This window comes from Malurus melanocephalus, unplaced genomic scaffold (assembly GCF_030028575.1).
Source record: "Malurus melanocephalus ecotype Western Australia unplaced genomic scaffold, MMel_1.1 scaffold_65, whole genome shotgun sequence".
NCBI classification, from domain to species: domain Eukaryota; kingdom Metazoa; phylum Chordata; class Aves; order Passeriformes; family Maluridae; genus Malurus; species Malurus melanocephalus.
In genome coordinates, this window is record NW_026623297.1 from 357,922 (window position 1) to 381,131 (window position 23,210).

Sequence of the window (23,210 nt, forward strand, 5' to 3'; positions counted from 1 at the left end):
CACAGGACTTACAGAAACCAGAATAGATCAAATAAGACACTGAAGCCCAGAATAGCAAGAAATCCTCACAGAATTGCTCATTTAGTYGAATTACGTAAGCAAATACCTTATTTATTATTTATAGCCTTTAATTTTTCATTAACAATGTTACTTTGGTGCTTGTGATACTTTATACTGAGGAAATGGAAATATATTGTAATACTAAGTACTTACATGGGACAGTAATTATGATTTTATGGGGAAAAATCTGTATTTTGAGGGAAAGTGTAACAGTTAACCTCTACCAGAGAAGTTCTGCTGTAAGCAGGTATCACATGGCTGGGGGGGAGCCTTTCAGCACCTCATCTCAGCAAACTCATACGGAAAAAGCTCCAAAGCACACTTTAAAATTTTTATCTACCTAAGTAGTGAGTAAAGCTGAAGTAATTAACATATACTAAGCCCTTTAAGAAACAGAAATTAAAATGAGTGCATAAGCAACAAAGGGGAGGGCAGGAGAGCAGGAATAGGCACTGCTGGCCTCAAATCTCACATGGAACATCCTGAACCACAGACCTGCTGAGCAGGGACTAGCATGGCTGACAGCATCAGGGTAAGGAATCCCTCTGAAGGAGTGAGAACAACGCTGAATTACCTCTCCTAATGATGAGAGGAAATCTCAGAGGTCACAGCTGAGGTTAGCAGTGGGGCAGGGCCGGGGTTACGCTCGCGCTGCAGCTGCTGCAGTGCACCTGGCCCATTAGTGGGGACTTGCATTTTCAGCACCAGCTTACCCTGGAGATCAATAATTAAAAGGAGAGGGTTTTTTTAAAGACCTCAATGCAGAAGTACAGACTGTCATGTAGAAAGTTTGCAATCACCACAAGTGAGGAGTATATAATATCTTAGAAGTGGTACATGCTGAAAGCAGTGTTAAATCAAGCCTGGTTTATATGCCACTTTATTTGTCTTCTTTTTCTCCTGTTCCCTCTAATGAGAGTCTGTTGAGTTATTTTTATGGCCTTTACATTTCACACTCCCAAGGTACTGACAATGGTTTTAAGGAATAAATAAGGGAGGAATAATATTTTTTTTTTAATTATCTGTAATTAGAATTAAAGYGGTTGCATTAAATATGTTGTTTGTAATGCAGTGTTTTACGGCAAGAACAGGTAGTGAAGATTTAAATATAATATTCTGAACACATCAAGATATGTATTCTAGTTTGGATTTTCTAGTTGCCTACTGAAAACCAGACCCAAATTACATATCACCTATGTGTTTATTTTCTCACCTACTCCTGTAGAGAACTCTAAAATTAAGGGGAAAAAAAAATAAAAAAAGCAAAACCACCCCAAACAACCTCACAGGATCTACTGCCAAGATCACAAACTGCACTGCAGTGTAGTGTGGGCTTCTTCTACTTGTGATCAGCAGGTGTAGCTGTCCTAGTATCACAGGAAGAAAACAAATCAAGGTGAGTAAAAGTCATAGTCCACTCAAGCTCACCACAGTCAGAGGACAGGGACCTGCACCTCCCAGCTTACTCCAGAATGTGTCTCCACAATTTTCAACAACTGTGTTAAAATCAGCTTAGTGCAATGCATAAAGCATATTTGCTTACTGCTGTGAATCTCTAAAAATAATTATTAATAATATAAGCATATACTTTTCATTCTAGGCACTGATCTCTTATTAGTTTTCTAGGTTTTTAATCCAGCCTTGAAAAAAGTCTACTTAGTGTAATATCATAATATTTCATGTAAGAGAAGCAGCAAGGTTAGTTAGTTTGCTCACATATTTAACATTAGCCCTTTCTTTGACCTTGAATATTCGATATTCTAGGCTTCACCTTGCAGAGTACTGCTGAAAATTATTTGTGGACATGTGCATGGATTAATTTAAGTGTATTATTTCTATGTAATGAGATAGCCTAGGTATCTGGCATTTCAGCTGTCCCATCACATATTTAGCTCAGCCCATATTTCTTAGTTTTTTACCTAATCTACCTCTACTGTTCCCAGATGGCTTTGTTTGAAGACAACTGTCCTCTATGGCCTAGGTAAAGACTGATGAGACTATTTTTATTATGACCTAGGAAATTATTCAAATGGAGCTCTCTAGAGGCATATGGTTGGCATTATGAATATTTTACAGAATCATCTCTGAAAATCAGGCCAATAGCATATACACACGGGGCCAAGTTCCACTCTCACTTATACCTTGGCAACCACGATGATTTCCCATTTGGCTTTGCTGTGCAAGTATTTGTTTGGCTGATTGCATGCATATATTTTTTATCTGTTTTTTTTTTTTCCCTTCTTCAGCCCTTTCTTCTTATTTCCCACACTRTTCCTATAAAGAAGACAGTTATTATCAGGGTGGAATGAATTGCTGTTTGGGAGGTATTGGCTGTGTCTCTCCTACCTCATGAATACAGGCAATGTGATGTACACAGGAATGAGGGAAAATGTACAGAAAATGTTGCCTAGCATAGCAGCGTCTTTCCTGAGGCACCAAAACTGATGCAGAATGTTAAAACCACTTTGACCTCAATATTCCTATGAACTCYATGCAGGAAAGAGCTCTGGGGAGCCCAGTGGCTCCAGAGAGATGCTACAAAGAGAAAGCACTTCTTGGAACTCACTTGAGGCCTGGGACCTGGAGCAGAGCAAAAATGGGTCAAAACATTATATACCTTTTCATCGGGAGATGAGTATTCAAGGGTTAATATTTCACATTCTGATATTTTTTCTCTTACTCATCCTTTTKTTGTTAGATAAATTCTATTTCATCTGCATGATTTCCATTTATAAATTGAAACCCCTGGTCATGAAGACAAAATTTCCATATGAGAGGACTGAGAAAACTCAAGAATGTAGTTGTGATCAGATATTTGACCTTACAGAGCAGGAAAAATACTTTAAGAATTAACACAATAAAACATAATAAAATATTTACAATGTTTCATAAAAGGAAAAAAAAAATRCTAAAAAGATTTGTACTTACCACAATATCTTTTCCAGCCCACTTGCACTCATCCCTTCGGGAATGAGATACAGGCCAAACAATCTAAAGACACAAAACAAAAATCACATTGTGTTATTTCATGCTTCAATMTTCACAAATTGCAGGCCAAATGCTACAGAGTCCCTTTACCCACTTTATCTTYCCCCCATTCTTTTCCTTATTTCCTTTTCTTTCTTAATATTTGACGACAAAGAAATGAAATATTGGAAATAAAAACAGGGATAGTAGAGGTCACAGKAAAACAACCTTGAAATATAGTCTGTATTGTAAATTTCAGCTGTGAATCTCAAATTCTAATGATAAGATGGTTGACTCTCCATTAAGTGAGTGTTCTTTTAATCTTCTMAATCTTATGTAATGGAAATACAATCACACATTAGAGTCACAGCATTAGAAATGATGTGGTTKCCTCTTGAGTGTATCTAATACTTCACTCTTTTGCTCAGCTCAGTTAATTAAATAAAAAAAAAAGGAGCCATGGTATTTGAAAAGTATTACACCATCAAAATAGAAATGTTTATGCTGTTCCTATAGAGCTACCCTAACACTACTAATCCTAAATCTAGGTTTTCTGTAGTGTTTGCTTAGCACAAAATGGATCTCACCTCATACAGAGAAAATCCAGAGACCCTCACAGTCAATTATTCATGTTTCTTTGAAAAGCTTTTAGGAATTACATATAGAATAAAACATGATCTTCCCATAAAATGCCAGGCTATTCATTTGGGAGCCTCAGATAATGCAATATGAATGGCCATAAGTCTGGATTACAGTCTTGGTGTTCAATATAGTTTGTTAATAGAAAGCAAAAGGCCAAATATTAAAAAAAAAAAAGAAATGGAATATTGGTGTCAGAAGAGGTCAAAGGAGATGTTATATATGGCATTTGAAAATACAGTTTGCAACATTTTTTAAATTTAAAATTTTCTTCAAACTTAATGAAATCCAAACAGCAATCAAACATCTTAAGTCTATAAAATAAGGCTGAAAATTTTATGAGCACATTCTCTCTCAGAGGATTCCCACTACTTCCTGTTGCTATTCTCAGCTTACTATGTGCAGAGACGTGAAAATTCAAATTTACTAGGTTGAAAAACATTAACCAAACTTCTTAGATGTCCCAAAAGGACCAGTTCAAGTTTAGTTCAAGTTTTGGACAAAAATCTCAATATTTTTAACCAGTGTATTGCAAACCAGCTGTTCTTTTTCTTTAGTCTTACAGYAAAATGATTTCCTCTAAGTTAGTTTAAAAAACAGCTAAATCAAAGTGGGTTTAATGCATTGAAAAAWTTGGCTTTTTGAGTTTTGATGTTGCCATCAGCATTTAAACAGAAATCTGAGGAGTTTTTCACATGGTAGAAGCAACAACTGGAGAAGTTTGAGCTCAAGATCAGTACTGGCTGCATTGTAATTTTGATTGAAGTTTCTTACATGRTTCTCCTGTCTCTAATAAAGAGATCCCCAAACGCTTTAAGCCTTTTGCCTATTGTTAAATATAATCTAAATACTCTAAGCCTGTTTCTAACGTACATTTCCATGTTATTGACAGCAATTCTTTATTTAATATTTATTAATATTTGTATATAAAGTGTTCTAAAATTACCTGAATATGTAAATATGTAAGACACAATCCCTCCCATTCTAGAGAGYTGTTTTCTGCAATGGAAACACCTTCTTTCTTTTAATTATTCCAGATGTTTTGCACATTAAGCTATTGATCCCTCAGAGAATTCAAATAAATAGCTAGTTTCCTTTATAGCTGCTCTAAAGAGAATAGAAAAGAAAATACCCCATTTTCCTTTTATCCTCTTATCCTCAGAGGATACAAATGAATAGCCTGTCTTCCCTCTGAACAGAAAACACAAGGCATTTATTSCTATCATCTTAGGAAGCTAATAATCAAACGGCCAAAAGGTCAGGAACACTGAGAAAAAAAAATAATCCCTGGGTATTGAAGCAATATATCTCTCATAAAAGGGTACTCTCCAGATTTTAAAGTGTACCATCAAAATAGTTAATATAACAAATCAAACCTCCATCCCATTGTTTACCTTTCTGGCATTTTGCATTASTAAAAAAATGAAAATTTTATTTAGACTCCAAAAGAAAAATGACACTAAACTGCTTGTCAGCTTTTAATTAGTCACCAACTTTTAGTGAAAAATTATAATCTCCATCAAGAATGGCAATATTTAAGGACTCATTCCTCTTTTAACAATATTGGAACAATTTTGGTTTGAAAGCAGTAGAAGCAGAGTGCCTACAAGTGCTGAGTTAAAGAAGAAAAATCAGCAGTTGGACTCCCAAACAGCTTCTTTTATCTGCAAACAAATACAGAACAGTGAGGCATTTCTGTGTAAACTGTCATAATAGATRTTTGGCTTTTTTAGCAATATACATGAAAGCATGTCTTGTTTGGGAAAAAGCTGGATTATTCACTTATCATTTACTTCTTTTTTTTTGTAGTCTGAAAAAATATTGTAGATTATATAGTCAAAGGTCACAGGAGCGTTATAAATTTCTCTTSATAGAGTCAGCAAATATTTTTGTTGTAACAGTAKTCCCGAGATCCAAACACTTACCACRTAATTCCAACAGTGCACAAAACAGCCTGAGTWGTAACAAGTCTTTAGCATTAAAAGTAGATTATTTACATTGTACAGAACATGAATGTACCTTTTGATATTCCTTGATGTTAACCAGGTTGAAAGAAAATATGTGATCCTTTGCTCCAACATACAGGCGGCCACGTTCTTCATCCAAGAGGAAAGTATGGTAACTGGAGCTATTAGCTAATCCATTGAAATTGATGATATTGTTGGATTCCAACATTTCTGTAAGATAAAGGCAATATTTTTGTTGTTGACACAGTCAAATTAAATAGAGACTGACTTGTACAGATGTAATTTTAGGAATTTATGCTCATGATGTAAAAACGAGTGAAAAGATTATGTAACTGGGCCCTTGAATGCTTTTACTCCGAGCACCCAAACTGCTTGTGAGATTCAGCTCTACACAGAGGTCAGAACAACAGTGAAATCAATTAAAACCTTGTATGAGTTTTTAGGTAGTAAAATTCTATCCATGTAGCTCATCAACTGTTGGATGAAGTTCAATTTTATTCAATCAATGAGATTKGTAAGGATAAAGTTGAGGATAACCAGCTGATAAAAAACACATCTAAATACAGAATCTATTTCCAGCAGAAAGAACTATTCCATGCAGATTTCTAAGTTATGAGAAAAGGGATAAGAATGACTGGCGGATCAAATAAAATAACATGTAGCATCTATTCCTAAATATGTTATCTTCTGAGATTTCTCACACAGGCAGCATGTTGTTGCCTTGCTTGGAACAAGAATGAAACTAGAGAAAGTAGCTTTGCTTGTTTTTAAACTCAAGAGTAATTTTCTAGTTCTGATAYTCCTCACAGAGCTTTTGCATTTACCATGCACAGGATTTTTTTTTTAAGTACAAGGATCCACAGAATCATCTTAGCTATTCAAACATTAACATTATCCATTTTTCTCAAAATACTTTTGCCATAAGTTAATATAGACCACAACAGTATAAATATTCATGAGAACACACTTTCTTCAGGTCTATCTATATTCACATCAGGACCAAAACCAATCCATCTCTATCATTTTGAGGCATGTCTGCACTAGCACATCATCAATAAGAAAGTTTCCTAGTAATGACAAATCCTCAGTGGTTCAAGCCCTGACCTTGTGAAGTATGARGGCAAACATGCCCTTTCAGGAGCAGGAGCAGTTCTATTGATGGAGCCATGAAGAYAGATGAGAAAGGGAGTGAATACACCAGCATCCAAGGGCTGATGGCCAGAGGGCATGGCCAGAGCCTCAGGGATGTAACACTTGTGTTAATTCTGCCACATGTGCAAGCCAAGGACATATGTAACTCCTCTCAGAACAGATGCCAAATGCCTGGATGTCTAGGATTCACCTAACAKTGCAGCTACCTCCTATGGCTTTTTGGTTTTCAATAAAATTACTCCTGTTTTCCACCATTACTCCAACTGAAGAGTGATGTAAGATAGCATCCCGTATGCTTTTAGAAATCAAGGATAAACTGTAGTTATAACAGAAGTTTCTGGCTAATTTTCAACTCATTTTCCTTTTTTTTCACTCATTCTTTTGTATTAATAAGGACCATGTTAGGTGGGGWTTTTTTGGACCTATATAATAGTGGTACTTATGATTTTACAGAATTTCAGCACCTGCAGCTTTGCAGCCCTGCAGATGTAAAAAATGTGAACATTTTTGATGTCCACTTATACCAGGTGAATGTTGAAGCAGGCTGATGCTCTGGAAAAACAGTAGTAGGCAACATATTCAAGGAAGACAAAGATAACACTGTTAGTTGCATAGCATTTGGGAYAGATTTTAGCTTTAGTATTTTTTGCATTTATTTGGAAAAGCTCTCACTTCCACTAAAAATAGTTAATTCATGTAGCAGTGTAGCAAAGCATCATAGCAGACACTATATTTTGTTCTTTATTCTACACTTCCTCTCACTAAATATAACTATACATTTGTATCACAAACTTGTACTGCTCAAGACTGAAGCTTGCTTTTTWAAAAATTATTTTTCTTTTAAATGTAACAATCAAATTACCCCAAGCAGCCTTGTCAAAATAATTCTTATGGCTTCCTGCCAAGTTCTAGAATTTGACTCTATTGTCCTCGAGTTCACTTATTTGCATTTTGTTAGAGACTTTACTAATTCTCTTTACTTTGTAATGACTGATTCAGATGTTGAATGTCGACTTGCTGAATAGTGAGTGATGTAGATGATTGATTGCTTAACTTGTCTTAGAACTCTCTTGGCTAGAAATGCTTTGCTGTCATCTGTATCTGATCATTTTTCTTATAATATAGCTGTCAAAAACCTTTGTAATTTTTTCATCTTTGTTGGATTGAACTCGTATAGGTACGATTCTGCCCTTTGTGACTGCRGCGTAAAGACAAGTGTCTGCTGAAGTCAATGTTACACAAAGATAAAACTGATAAAAATGGAAATGAGATCAGTTAGGCACACAGCTACTYGGCTTAATAGGAGCCTGATACGATTTTGCTAATGTAGAGTTCTAAATATTCACATCTACAGATGGTGATTGATGTTTTCTTTTCTTTCTAATATTCTTGAAAAATATGAGATCATAGCATTGGAGTCTAAGGTTTATTATGGCCAAGAGTAAATTACATCATCATCTTCGCTGTTCATAAGTCTCCACAGTRTAACTTAAAAGGACCAGGTGTGGCTATGCAGGGAAATATATATAGCCCTTTTTTCTTTTAATTTTCTGTGACTTTCAGAGCATACAGAAATGTTAAAGGTAACACTGTTGGGTTTTTTATGAACATGCAATTTAAAGTCAAACTAAAGCCTAACTGCCATTGCCTTCTCTAAGAATGGGATATTTCTTCCAGCTTTTAATTCAGTATGTGTCATACTGTCACATTACTGACTTTTGCAGGTGAAAACTAGATTGCCAGGGTCTGCTGCCCAAAAGATTAGACCTAAACAAGCAAGTATTTCAAATCATGTGACATCAGGTTTCTCCCTGTCAGGAAATCAGGCTGAGAATATAGGTTGAGGAGAAAAATGTCATTTGTGTGTTGATGATTCTCAATCACTACTAATTTAGGCAGGTTTGAGCTAMATCACAAGTAGGAGGTGAAATCCTCAATAATTTCTGCAGTTTCTCTGCTGTTTACCCTGATAGGCATTTGTCCAGTGATGAGTGTGGCTTTACAGGCCATTCTGAACAGGGCGTTGAAGAGCAAAGCAATGGCATTTGCACAATCAATACAAATTAAGTATTYACTTCCTCAAATTCATTAGTCTCAAAGTGTTTACTATGCAGTGTCTTCAGTATCCAATCAGTGAGTGTCRCTGAGAAAAAGAGCAGAGACAGCTCAGTCCCAGAAGGGCACTGGCATCCATCAATTGTGTTAAATGTCGATCGCTCATGCTGGCAAGGTCCGTGGATGATCAGTGATAACATAAACCARGATTTACAACAAAGATTGCATCGTAATGACAAGAGGAAAATGATGAATGCATTCAATAAATCAAYGAAATTAATACCATCTACTAGGCAAAGACTAATTATTTTCCTTTTTTTTTCCCTTATTAATAAATGTTGGCCTATCCATGACCTATGCAGACAGGTAATAATTGCCTGTTTTTAAAGTATTTTTTTTCTCTTTCTCTATGATCTGTGCAGTTATTTTTATTGAAAAGATGTAACATTACTCCAGCTTTTTTCAGCAATTTCCCAGAGAATTTCTTCAGTAATTGCCCTGAGATAATTTTCTCATTTCCTTTTGACACATCCTCAGCTGTAGTCATGYCTGTAGCTTTGAACAGGAATGAATGAGCCTTATTACAGCTAACCAGGGCACACTACAACTGKCATTGTGTATAAAATCCTGTATGAGGTAGATTTAAAGTGGGTGGTGAGAGTTTGAAGGTAAAAGAGATATTGTTGCTTTTGTTACTGGTGCTTGAGTCCCACATTAAGAATTTTGCAGATGACCAAAACTGACATCGGAATGTACCGTATCTTAAAAAATAAACACATTATAATGAATGTGATGATCACTGAAACCAGACAGAGGTTGAGTACCTGAGGGTTTGTGGGCTAGATTCTCCTAATAATCACTTCAGCTAGTTTTAATTCACATTCCTGACTTGCTTGCTCCATCTTAGYCTCTTTCTCTGCCAGTGCCCAAGCTTGAAGTCTTTGACCTTTTTTCAATGTGCCTTTCTGTAGACTCTGCACAGTCTTTCTTCTATTAACTGAYGTGTCTGTTGATCCAGCCTGACTTGTGTCAGAACATTCACTTTGCCAGATCGAGTTGGCAAATTTACAGAAGAAAACCAGTCCCTAACTCTTGCCTTCGTTTTAATACATGGTTATTTAATTTGCTAATGGAATTGTAACTTAATAGTATATATACACACTGAGGGCCAAATTCCTGCTGTGAAATCCATGGAGATATGCATGCACAAGGAATGTAGATTTGGTTTATTTTTATCACACTTCTTCATTAAAGAAGAAGCCAGAAAACCACAGCTATAGCTAAGATGAATGCAGTTAGGCAGATCCTGAAGTTTGCTTTTTCCATGGTTGGTATTCCACTGTAAACCTTGTTTTATGTCTGCGTTCCCTCAGCGGAGTTTGTCAGGAGGAGAACATAACAAAAGAAAACCATCTTATTTTTCACTTATCTACTAGCAGGCAAACCATCTTTTTAGGGAGAGAGAGAGTTTGTGGAATAACTTAGAAAATTTGTGAGCTTTGGCCTACGTCCCTGTTACAGACTTCACGATGACACACACCAGCCAAGACTGGTTTTGCTGATAAGGGTCAAAAGGGCATATCAATTTCTCTAAAAATCAGAGGAAAGGTGTCCTAGTTTCCTCAGCAGGATTCAGATCTGGCCCTGTCSTGTTCCTGGTGACTCTGCAGAGTGAATGGATCATGCAGGGAGTGCTGCTCGTCACAACAYGCTCGTGAAGCCAATGAGTGGGCTGCTGGTTGCACGAAACTCTCGACCTTCGTTCCTCTGCCAGAAGCGATACGATCTCGCTGYAGATCTCCCAGCAGCAGATAAAAGATGAGTCAATGCCATTATGCCATCAAACAGGGATTTTGCTGAACTGTGAGCAGTGCCTCCCACAACGTCATGCAAGAACATTTCCTTCTTCTCTCCCCAGGCCTCTACTTTGGCTACGGAGGATCAGGTGGCCGCGTGTTTGCACATGCATTTGTTGCTTACACAGATGCATATTGTGCCTGTTCTGTATATCAGCATGTGTATCTTTCTAAATAATCCCAGGTGTAAATTAGTCATTGCTTTTTGAATAATTATTTGCTGAATTCTTAGATGCATACAAGGAAAGAAGCGGGTATTTCAACTTCCAACCTCTCCCGTAGCTTCCCCATTCTATTGCTGTGAGTGCAGATGGTGACTTCTGCCCCAGTCAAGCAGTTCAGGAAAAGGCAGGGACTGGCAGGAAATCAAGAGAGCTTCCTGCAAGGCATGAGCCAGCAGAGCCATTTGGCAAAACCAGCAATTCGAGCATGGAAAAGGTACTGTATTTGTTGGGAGTCCAGGCCCCACAGGACAAGACAATGGCTGCCATACAGTGGGATATTTCAGTGGGGTATTTCCATATATCATGGAAAACAGCAGTCAGAAATCAGGTGAGCTTGACCACATGCCAGGTCTAATGCTTACTAAAATGGCCAACAGCCTGAAGGACAACTCCTTTGCCCCCATCCAGGATTTAACTACTTTAAATCACAATAATTTTATTTCACTAATACCTCAGACAGCACTGGGACCTTAGGATCTAGCCATCAGTGAGGAAAATTGTTCAGTCACCCACCCTAATTAAAAATAACTTGCTAATAGTCTATGGCACAATTCAAACTTCTACAAAACAAAACAAGGAAAASTAATTAATCCTTTTTCTTCATTTTAGTATTTCATCTGAAGGAGGGGATAATTGCAGAAACATTTATTTTGTTACATCTTTTAGTTTAATTGGTCAGATTATTTGTCTTTCAGTTACTTTCAAACTGTCCCAATATTTCCAAACTGAATAACAGACCAGACTATTCCAAAATACGCTGACTTATATAGAAAACTAAAAGGAAGAACAAAACAAAAGAGAAAAATTAAAAGAAAGCCTTTGATTTCATATTAGGAACAGAAGAATAAARACACATACAAATTATCAACACCCTCCCCTCCAAAGAAAACCCCAACAACTTAYGCTTTCAGATAATTTTAGAATTATGCTGCTTGGATATATCAGAAAGTGATCAGTTTTATCTCAAATGAAACAAAAAACAGGCTTATGAAGTGTATGAGATCACAGTGCAATAAGTGRTTTACCCATTTTTAGAAATGTAACATGAAAACTTGTAATCAGCACCTCTGGGTTTTTGCTACACTAGTTAGAGAAACTTGAAACTATACAGCGTTTGTTGTTGATGGCAATTCAGTGTTATTGTAATTTGAATGAGATAAATCACTGGCAGAAAATGGAGGGTTATCTTATCAGTAATCAAAATACAATTGGAACAGAGCCCCTCACAGCTGTTCAATCAGTCCTAGCTTTCATCCTCTTCGTCTACCTTATTATAACAGTTGCCAATCACCTGGTTTCACCAAACTCTACTGGAAGGAGAAAAAAACAGAACCATATTTGTTTTTTMAGCAAAACTTTTGCTTCTGAGAGAACACATAGTTCAGAAACACAGTTCAGGGAACTATTACAGTTTATCAGTTAGAGGTAGCTAGGACAAGATAAACTTTTTTTGTGCACTCATGATGTAAACCAAGCTTTTTAAATGAAACACTCCTGCCTACCTTCCACTGCAGCAAAGAAAACTTGAGGGCCAMGAGTATAGTTTGATTAAAACCAGATACCTGGAAGGAGGAATGTTAYACCAGTGTTTTGTTTCAGTTGCACCAGTATAGGCATGGAATCCTTTGACTTCAAAATATTGATGCATATGTTTTTTATACTGTAAAACTGAGAGAAGATTTTGGCTCATTAATGTCAGCACTATTTAGCTACATGACAGCCCTTAAAGTGTTTTTGGTTTGAGTAATTGAAGAGGTCACAGGATATTTCAAAGACATAAAACATTTAGATTTTTAAAGCCAACCTGTTTCTCTTTATTATTTGCATTATTTGTCCTTTTGGTCTCTGAAAGTGAATCCAGATTATCTCTATTGCTCAGTTGTTTTCTTAAAAACATGAGAAACATTAACCCCTGAGCTAAACAAAGACTCGTAAAGCTTTGTCTCATGTATTTGTAAAATTATTGTAACATCCCATATTATGAATTTGACTTTGAGAAGGGTTATGGCACATATTTAACYGAGAACTTCACAAGTGTTTAGGCCCAACATTGTCACAAAATTATAGACATATTATCTATAATACCTGTAGCACTTTTTTGTGTGTTTGATGAATGAGGCATCAAACCTCATATATGAAATTGAAATATATGATGGCAAAAAGAGACTACACTGGTTCTACTAAGATGTTACCTGTCTAAGGATAAAAGTTATCTTTCYTGAGATTTGAGCAGGTAACATCTTTGCTACCTCCCACTTGTGGTGGTATAAGAACTGCTCAGGAGAAATAATGAAAGTGATGCATCATATTAATGAGCACCCAGATCTTAAGGATATCTGTAACTATCAAGGTTCTTTAAAATGTGGCAAAATAACATGGCAAAACAATGATCTAATGCAAAGTTTATAAACATTCTAGCCCGAACAGTAGAAACACTGCAGGCATATTAACTCAGCCCTCTGAGCTTGGTTAGCCCAATGTGGCACTGCATAACCTTAAATTGCACCAACTGAGCTAGCACAGGTAAACAGCCAGCTAAATCCCATTCATTAAATAACTCAGTTATCAGATCTTGTTAAAAGTTAATCAATTTTTAACTCTCCGTAAGATACTTCTTGTGAAGTTAGTCAGCAAGCAAAACCGGTATTGGTTATCAATTAAGTAAAATTGCGGGTAGTTGTCACTTCAAGTAGTGATTACCTTATCTATGAACAGCACCAGCCTTGTCTCATTAAATATCATATCACAGAGACACAAACACCTTTGCAAGGCTAACACACAGACAGGTGTTTTTCCAGGGCAGGGATGAATTTGATTTGGCCAAGCCAAAATGAGATTGGAAGACTGTGACATCCTGTTCTCTTCAAGGTCTAGCTCCATCTTGGGTCCATGTATAGCATGGAGCACAGTTTTTACTTACTGACTCTTCCCAAAGAAAGCAAGACAGACTTCCAATTTATGAACTTTTTATGCCAGAAAGAAAGAAAGAAAGGCAGGAAAGGTGCTGTTGCTCTCTATAGGCACAGCTACTTGCTCCAGACATTAACCATGCTGCAGTGTAAGTGCACCTTTAGTTACCCTGAAACTCGCTTATGTACCCACAGTGTCCAACAACACTGGCTAAGAAGCCAGCAAAGATGAATTGATTTTGCTCTTCATCTAATTGTGCCTCGATGAAGTTGCATGTTGAATTATCAGGGTGTTTTCTCMGGCAAGCTACTTTGAAACTGGCTCAGGAGACATGATTTTTTTTTGTCATAATCATGACAATGAAAGTCAGATCAACTCGGTGCAAGGACAAAATTTCTACCTGATGACTTTTGCACAAATACAATTTAAGAAGTTTTAGGTTTATTTATTTATTGTTATTAAAGTCAATTCATCTTCCAAAGAATCATTATTTCTGAGTAAACACTCAGATGAAAGTAAAACTGAATAATGCCAGAACTTGTCATGATGTTTGGGGCCTATTACATAAAAAGTACTTAAATACAATGGTGTTTTAGAAAATTCCCTTCTGAAAAGGGACTCTCCTAAGAATAGAAACTGAAAGTCAAGAACCCAGTCAATGTCTTTGTGGTTTACACATGAAGGACCATTGAGTCAAGAGTAACGACAATGTCAATATGTGTACTGGACTTGCAGTTATGATAAAATCTTTCCTTATGCAAGTGTATTCCTTTCTCAGGGCAAAAGTATCAAAATAATTTTTTAACTCCTAAAGAAATCTTGCTTTCAGGTACCAAATCAATGTACTTCAAAATTAAGTTAGCTCATTTAGAAGAATTAGCAAGTATGAGCTGTTAAGTTTCACAGGGATATCAGAGGAATTTTTTTTAATTGGAGGTTTTATTTTCAAGTGTGACTTTGCTGTTTGAGAACCAAGTTACCACTGACTCTTGGAGAGACTAATGGGATAGGTCTGTAAAGGATTTTGATGTCAAAATTGAGGCAGTGTGAGAATGAGGGTGACCTGCAGAGGGTGAGCCATCAGTAACTGAAGGTGTGAGTACTTTCACTGCTGAAAGGAGGCTGAGAGGGAGAGCGTCCCCACAGCTTCAAACAGAGAATGTTAATTGGGTGGAGGAAATCCAGCAGAGGTAGATTCGATCAGAAATTAAACAAATTCTAAACTGACCACAGCCAGGTTTAGATTYAATATTTGCAAAAAATTCTTTGCTGTGAAGATGGTCAGACACAGGCTGAGGTTGCTCAGAGAAGATGWGGATGAACCATCCCTGAAACTGTTCCAGGCCAGGCWGGAYGGRGMTTTGAGCAACCTGGTCTAGTGCAAGGTGTCCCTGYTCATGGTAAGGTGTTCCAAGCTCTTGGAACTGGATGATCTACAARGTCTCTTCCAACCCAAACCATTCTATGCTTCTAYAAAGTCCTTCTCTGTCTTCTCTGATGTATTTTATTTTGATTTTATTACTGAACTGACAATATAAACCTGCACAAATTATTGACTAAGGTGAAGTATTTAATTTGCACAACAGGGTTAGGAAACTTCCCTGGAAATTTAGTTGTATATGCAAAATTGCATAATAAAATAAGTAACACTGGTTGTTTTCAACAGAGTYGTGATGGAAAATGCATCTGATCTACTTCAAAAAAGGAATTTTTATGCTTGAAAATAATGTGTGAAACTYGTCTCTATCCATGCAACAAGTTTTCAAAGTCCTCTGATTAATAACATGCAAACAGGGCTTTGGGTTAGTCCTGCTAGTAGGTAAATCATTATAATCATTATAATTTATATAGCAGCTAGCTTAGATGGGCTGTGTCCAGGTTTTGGTATATGGGTGCATACCAGTGACCTCATATTTTTAATTTCAGACATAGCTATCAACACTCCTTCTGTTAAAATTTGTTTTTGCAGAGGGGATCCACCCCTCACTTTGATCACATATCCAGCACTTTGAAGAATTGTCTTTTAACATTAGCAGAATGAATGAGTAAAATTCATGCTTGGCTTTACATGCTTCTCTCTTCTGATAGCTCTTGTTTCTTCTAATCCATAAGTGAGGTTTTGGATGAGTTTCAGCAAGGGGCTGAAAGCAACAACTGCAGTTAAAGTCTGTGTAGCTCACACACAGACACACACAGCTCCACTGTRCACTTTAATTGCAGCAAAATAAAGCAGGGACTTCTAACCACTGACACTCCTTGCACAGAGTTCCATGCCAAAATAAAGTGATAATGCCCAATTTTGCTCTTAATTTATCCTAATCAATCACTGTGCTGTGGTTCAGCACAATCACTGTGCTGTGGTTCTGCAATGTGTGCAATATATTTATTACCCATTAGAATAAATTAGTAAGCATTGTTTATCAAATGCTTCCAGTTGCGCCTACAATCTTCTGTGCATCAAAAAGGAACTTCCAGTTTTTCCCTTTCCTTCCAAATGTCACAAATATAATTATTAATCAGCCAGTAGTAAACCCCCCATTTCTTAAATCAGAGTGAATTTTCTCACATTTAATAATGCTCTAYCAATCAAAGTTCTAAATTTCTTTCAGGTTACACAAACCAAACTGGATCTATTTTTATACTTATTACACACTAAAATAAGAAACAAGAAATTTATAATTAACTAGTATATTCAGAATTGAAAGTAAACCTTACATACAATTTTCACAATAATTTTTTGGATTCTGGGCATAGTTTAAAGGGGCTGGGATGGATGTATTTCTCCTAAAATTTCACTATATAGAAGMAAACTTGCAACTGTTATTCTGACAACCAAGAAATTACAGTTTGAAGAGCTTTAATTAGTTTTAAAATCACCCAAAATTTGTCTTAATCCACTTCACACAACACACGATTAAGCTGTAGAAATTCCTGACATGGAGTATTGTATATGATAAAATTGGTTTTAGTTTCAAGGGACAAAGTGATAAAATCAAGAAAAATAAATCTTTTAAGAGGCTATGAAATTTGGACACACAGCCTCTAGCTCAACAAGTTACTGACATTCAAATTGTAGGAAACTCAGAGAGTGTTCTGGGGAACTTTCACTCTCTGATTGACCTAACCCTGTTATCTTYTACTATGGAGAACCCCTGTTATGGAAACACCATATTATGTGTTTGCTTTGGCTGTGGYTGGAGACAGCATATTTCCCTCCTAATCGTGTGTGGATAAAAGCACAGCCATGATCTGAGTCTTGACAATGAAAGTGAAGATGCAAGACCYGAAATCTAAAAATTCAGCAAAATGACTGCTCTGACCCCCTTCTCAGCTGGCCATCGCACCTCCCTCACCCTTCCTCCTCTCCACTCCATCTCCTCTCCTCAAAAAACTCCTCCTCCCAACTCCATCTCCCCTCATCAAAGCCTTTGGGGCCTCCCTGGGTGAATGGAAGTATTTGCAAACAGCATCATTCCACACATACTGAATCCAACTTCTGTAACAGCATTTCAACCTCTAATTCCTTGTAAATACCTTTTGTTTTGAAATAACTTGTCCATATCGTTCTTTTAAGTGAACTTCAGAAAGAGCACCAGCCATTTCCAGAAGAGATRGAAGAGGAAAAGTGAGTGGATTATCAGCAGCACTCAGGTAGCACCTCCTGCCTGGCTGGGTTTAATGCACGATGAGGTTTGGGTACAACTGCAGGGTGCTTGACCTCAGAGCACAGGTTCACCCACTCAAAGACACGGCAGTGTAAATACAGTCAGGTTTGTTTGAACAACAAATCACCTGTACATCAGCCTCTACTCCGAGCAGCCCCAGAAGGGGATGCAAACACAACTAAAAGTAACTTTAGGATGTTTGACTCCAAGCACACTCGGCCAGGCCCAGCTCAAGTGGCTTGTAGCAGGTTCCTGGTGGCTCTCAGCTGACATGGCCCAACTGCAGCACGTCCAGCCACATCTCCTCCCACCTCCTGCAGCAAATGTCAGTAAGAGGGAGGTGACCTGAGCACAAATTAAAACTGAAAAAGTGAAATTGCTGTTCCAAAAGTAACATAAACCAAGCAATATTTTGTTCGGTAAAATTAACTTGAAGAGGAGGGGGAAGAGCTGGTGTAGCTGCTTGCCATGCTAAAAATCCATCTGTTTCCAGAGGTTTCATTATTTTCCTCTCTCTTTGAACTAGCAGAAAGGAGATCTAGTCCACACCACTGATCCTAGGTGTCTCATAAACCTAAATAAATGGTAGCTCTTCTTGCATCAACACAATAGCAKCATTATCCTCAGTGYTAGCATCAGGAAAGAAAAATAATGRAAGTTTTTATTTCTGAAGCTCCAGTGGAATATAAATGAGAATCATTATACCATTTTTGCTCAAGCCACAAAAACTGCACTTTTCTTACCAAGACAGAAATCAGAGATCACATTCATATGATTTCCTTTGTGCCCCTGTCAGAACAGAAGCCGTTAGAGAATGATCTGTAGCCCGAAGGTATCAGTGAAATGGTCCAGGCACAGTGAAACGGAAAGCACCGTTTGCCTTCTTATCTTTCCAAWGTAAAATGAGAATTACCAACATGTAACCATTTTTTCCAAAATGTACTGCAAATTTTAACTTAGTTTATTTTTCCACATTCTTTGCACTTTGTGCACTTTGAATAAGGACCATTTTTCACCAGGATATAGGAAACATTGTCCATTGGCACCAAATTGCCACGCCTGCACAATGTGAGTTTAATTAATTTCTTACACACATTGTGTAGCCTCTGTGTAAGTTTGGTTCATGTAAAGGGCGCATTAAAAATTGGAATGTTGTGGGGGAAAAGGCAGGGCACTTTCCAGTTCCCCTTCCAGACCCAATGGTATTATTCATYCTCGGCAGCTCCACTGGTTACTCTACTAATTTCCCTCCAAAAAAACGCTCCTTTGGGTGCAATATTCAAGTGTATGTGTATGTCAACTGCCACACAGGCTTCCAAATGCCCACATTGATCCAAGATACCATGAGTCACTGCTGACAGATGAGGAACATTCACACAAAATCCCCGCTGAAAGTTAAAGGAAAACTCACATTTTTCTTTGATGCTCATACACTAACACATTGTGGTTAATGGTACACTCCAGAGATTTGGGGGGGAAAAAATATTAAATATTGAAGTTACAATTCACCTAAAATTGAACAGGACACTGATTCAGTGTTTCCAAATTAAAGTAGCATTGGGTGGTTCCAAGTAAGTTCTAAAGAAAGATTTCAGCTGACTAGAGACTGATATAACTATTGCTCTATTGCTTTTAGTACACCCAAATTAATTTACAGCAGATGTGGATATAACTTAAACACTTTAAGTGAAATGTACTAAGCATGTCTCTAAAATTCCTTATCATCTTGCAAGATTTTGATCAAATTTGGAATAAACTAATGTMAAATGAAATCCCTAAATATTTGTAATGTTTGAAGCCTAATACCCAAGGAAGGCATTACAAAGCAGCATCATGACACTGTTGCAGACCACGTTCATATTTCTAAGATAGCTGGGAAAATTACTCCTTCTCTTGATGATAAAGAGGTTTCTTACTGATGAATACATATTGAAAAACCTTCAGGACTGGATATCTCACAGTCCTGAAAACAGTGCATTAACAATTAGTGTACAACATACAATACTTTTTACACAGTTTTCAAAACTTATTTCAACCATTTCCTGTAATGTCAAATAAATATTCAAAATAAAGTCTTCTTTTATTTTTTCCATAAGCAAATGTAATTCCAGTAGCAGCCGACACTGGAATGGCTTTGGGTATAATGGCAAACACTTGGGTTTATTTCTAGCTAGTCTAATTATGAAAGGCATCAGGGTAGATGTGTTTTCTTTTTGTAGCCAGTTATACTAATTTGACCTTCTGGGGAAACAATTTCAAAATGTCAACATTTGCATGCCTGAATCCTGCTATGAACTAAAAGGATTCATGTGCAGAGGTCTTGCCTCAAGCTGTGACACACTACTTACCTCCTCAGAGGGAGTTAACACATTAATTTGAACAAATGAAATTAGAACGGCCAACTCTCCATGGTGGGCAGAGGAAACATACCCTGGCCATAGTGGCTGACTGAAGTTTAAGTGGAGTATTGCTTAATTAAACTATTGTACGACAGCTGCAGAGGGAGTGAGTGCATAAACACCCTACAAAAGAGGAGGTCTTCAAGCCTGGAGGTGTAAGTGAACGTAGTACTGAGTTCCTTAAAAGGAAAGTCACTGCTGCCCTTTTTAAAAGTAAAACGTTGAAATTTAAGAGAATAATTTACACGTTTGCTGGTTTCTGCAGATGCATATTCCAGAAAGCACTCCTGAGATTCAGATGCTAACAAGTCTGAACAGGAATCTGGTAGAAAGGTCTGCGAGTTGAGGAAGCACGCATCTGCTCCACTGCTTAGTTCAACCAGTTTGTGACCCTTGACGTCTAATCCAAAGCCAAGCAAAGGCAGTGGGATTTTACTGATTGTGCTGAAAACTGCATCAAGCCAATGGATTAAGGGTATGATTCCTACAGGACCTATGTTTTCAGGAACTTCCTCCAAAACATTTACCCTTATAACCCCAGAAACATTTTTTTTAAAGTATGTACTTTAAGCTAAAATACAGAGTCCCAATGGATGTCACTAGGTAACACTTATGCACAGTGCTCCAAATACATTTTTTATTTTGTGATTAAATGCTCAAGCTGACATGCTTTTCAACGATCTCTGTAGGGAAAAATACAAGCAGTGGGAGTTTTGTGTTTTGCCTTGGTCTAACTTATTTGAGTAGAGAGTGGGCTTTAGGAAGTGAGATTTGGTGTTGGTTCATGCATGTTCCATGGATGTCCGACTGTCTCCCATGGTATTTGAGAACTTTGCTTCAGAACAATACTAAAATAACAAATGGTGTGCACTACACCCAACCTGGATACCTGAYCTGGGCCCAAGTTTTAGTTATGTCACGAAGCAGTTTGCCTAAARTAAGTGTTAATGTAGGTCAGTGGAAGTCGCGTGGTGCCCCTGAGGATCTCCACAAAGAGATCAAGTCTGCCTATATTTAAGAACACAAATTAATCAAATACCATTTTGTCCTGCAAAAGAGACCTCAGCATTAAGCTGGAATGCAGTATTTTAACTGTAGGTATTCATTAATTATCATGACAGATTATAATGCATGGGTTTTTGTATGTTACCCTTATTTTGTCCAATGTGCAGAATGGATGAAATATGAAATTTATCCTTCTTTTTTCGCTTTTCAGAATTTGTCCGAATGTCTACATACGCTTCAAATGCTGGTCTGGAGGAGGAAATTATTAAATTGCTTTTCACTCATACTAAGGCAAAAATCTGTGTCAGAAACATGATTCAGTGGAAAAGAAGCTGTTACGATTCCTAATTTATGTAGGCACAAGAAGAAAGAAAACAAAAGTACCCTACACTAATAGGCATTTGATCTGACTCATCAAGCCCTGATCTTTGAGAAAAGCGGGGATCTGCTCATCCCCTGCCTCACTCATTACACAAACTAGACTGCAATAAATGAAGAAAGGGTGTTACACAGAGATCTCACCTTGCTGCTTTACCCAGCCCTATTTTGTTCATCAAGAGATAAACTGCCTYAGAAATAACAGAAAAAAAGAAGTGTAATTAAAGGTTGCATGGTACTTCTGCATATGAAATGGGCTGCTGAATTAATTCTCCAGTTGTCTGAGGAGAGAAAGGCTTCCTCTCTGGAATTCAGACTCATTAGCAGTCCAGGCTCTACATCACAGGTTCACATCCAGAAGTGAATGTGTTGGCCAAAAAAAATTTAAATAGAAAGAAGCAAAACACTCACTATGCAAACTTTTAGTCCGGAGAGTTACGCATTTTGAGAAACTAAAACCATCATTATCACAGGAAATGCTAGGCAGTTAATTAGTGTTCAAATCATAAAGCATTTGTGATGAGGAAATGTATGGCTCCTAGTCTTAAAAATTACTTAACTGTCTTTCCACTGAATTCAACAGAATTTAAATCCTGATTTAGACTATACAYACTAAAATGCTTCTGTGAGTCAGGAATATAGACTGTTTGATAATTAGGTGAACACACCTCGCATTTTATCGCAGAGTAAAAGCTGAGTGAAAATGACAACCTGTAGYTTCCTCACATCAGAAACCTCCGTATATGCATGCACATCCTAATTCCTGTATAATCCTGAGTGGTTTACCTCTTAAAATAAACAGACTCTACCTTATGTCCTTACTGGATTACTGTGAGTAGGATGTTTACATAAAGGATATAGCTAAGTATTCACTGAACATAACAAGACTACGATTCATTCCCATGCATTACAGCCCATTATAATTTGGTGGCTATATTTAAATAAACCAACATTTAACTATGCTAGCAATTACTATCTAAAGTTAATACTATAATTGTGTCCAATCGTTCCACTCCAGAGTCTGATTCATTGAAATGTTTATCTGCCCTTCCACTACCCATTAAGTGTAAATATCAAGATGAGAATTTTGTGTGAGAGAAAGAAAGTATAATTTATAGTCCAGGTATATAAGATGCCGGTTTAGTAAACATTTGTATTTTCACAGCTAATAATACTAATTACATTGTGCATAACCCTTCCTGAAAAGATCTAACCACAATCTAATAAACAATAGGACCTAAATCTCATTGTCAGTCATTTATTTGAGCACTGCAGATGTGTTTCAAAATGGAAATAAATGTTTTAATCCTTCTTTATACTATCCTAATTGCGGGGTATCTCCACGACTTGAAGCAAAAAAATCCTGAAGTTGTGCTGACCTGAAGCATGGTGAACCACAAAAACCAAGTGCCATTTCAGGCTGACACAGCACYGCAAGATTGGAACTTACTGAGCCTGAATGAGTAATGTCTGTGGAAAAAAAAAAAAAAAAGAGATGGCTAAGGGGTGATCTAAGTGTTGTCTTTGATTACCTGTTGGGTGCAGGGAAAGAACATGAGATAACATGCACAAGTTGAGTCASGGAAATATTGAACAGGATATAAAGAAAAAAATCCTAACTGGAACAATGACCAGAGAATTTACAGTCTTCACCCTTGGACACTGTCAAAACTTGACACAACCAGGCACAAAACCCCCTGTCTAATTCTGAATATAGTCTTGCTTTGAGCAGGAGGTTGAATTAGAACCTTTCAATTATTTTCTTTTCCACCTATGCTTTAAATATATTGATTTAGCTGGGATAAATTAGGAGCTAACAAAAAAAAAAAAAAAAAAAAAAAAAAAAAACAACAAAAAAAAACCCCAGAAAAACAGGACATTATTGGCAAGTTCCTCCCGTTATTAAAACAAACAAAAAAATCCTCCAAAACTT

General features: G+C 37.1%; 1 protein-coding gene across 2 annotated transcripts in view; it reads right to left on the reverse strand.

Annotated features, from left to right (window-relative positions):
- SEMA3A (semaphorin 3A) overlaps positions 1 to 23,210 on the reverse strand; it is a 245,729-nt gene that overhangs the window by 111,536 nt on the left and 110,983 nt on the right. For both annotated transcript variants that reach the window (XM_057366415.1, XM_057366417.1), the window contains 2 exons: positions 5,686 to 5,843; positions 2,989 to 3,051 (listed from right to left, as the gene is read on the reverse strand). In XM_057366415.1, the coding sequence (XP_057222398.1) occupies positions 2,989 to 3,051; positions 5,686 to 5,843 (221 nt within the window). The remainder of the gene's footprint in view (positions 1 to 2,988; positions 3,052 to 5,685; positions 5,844 to 23,210) is intronic.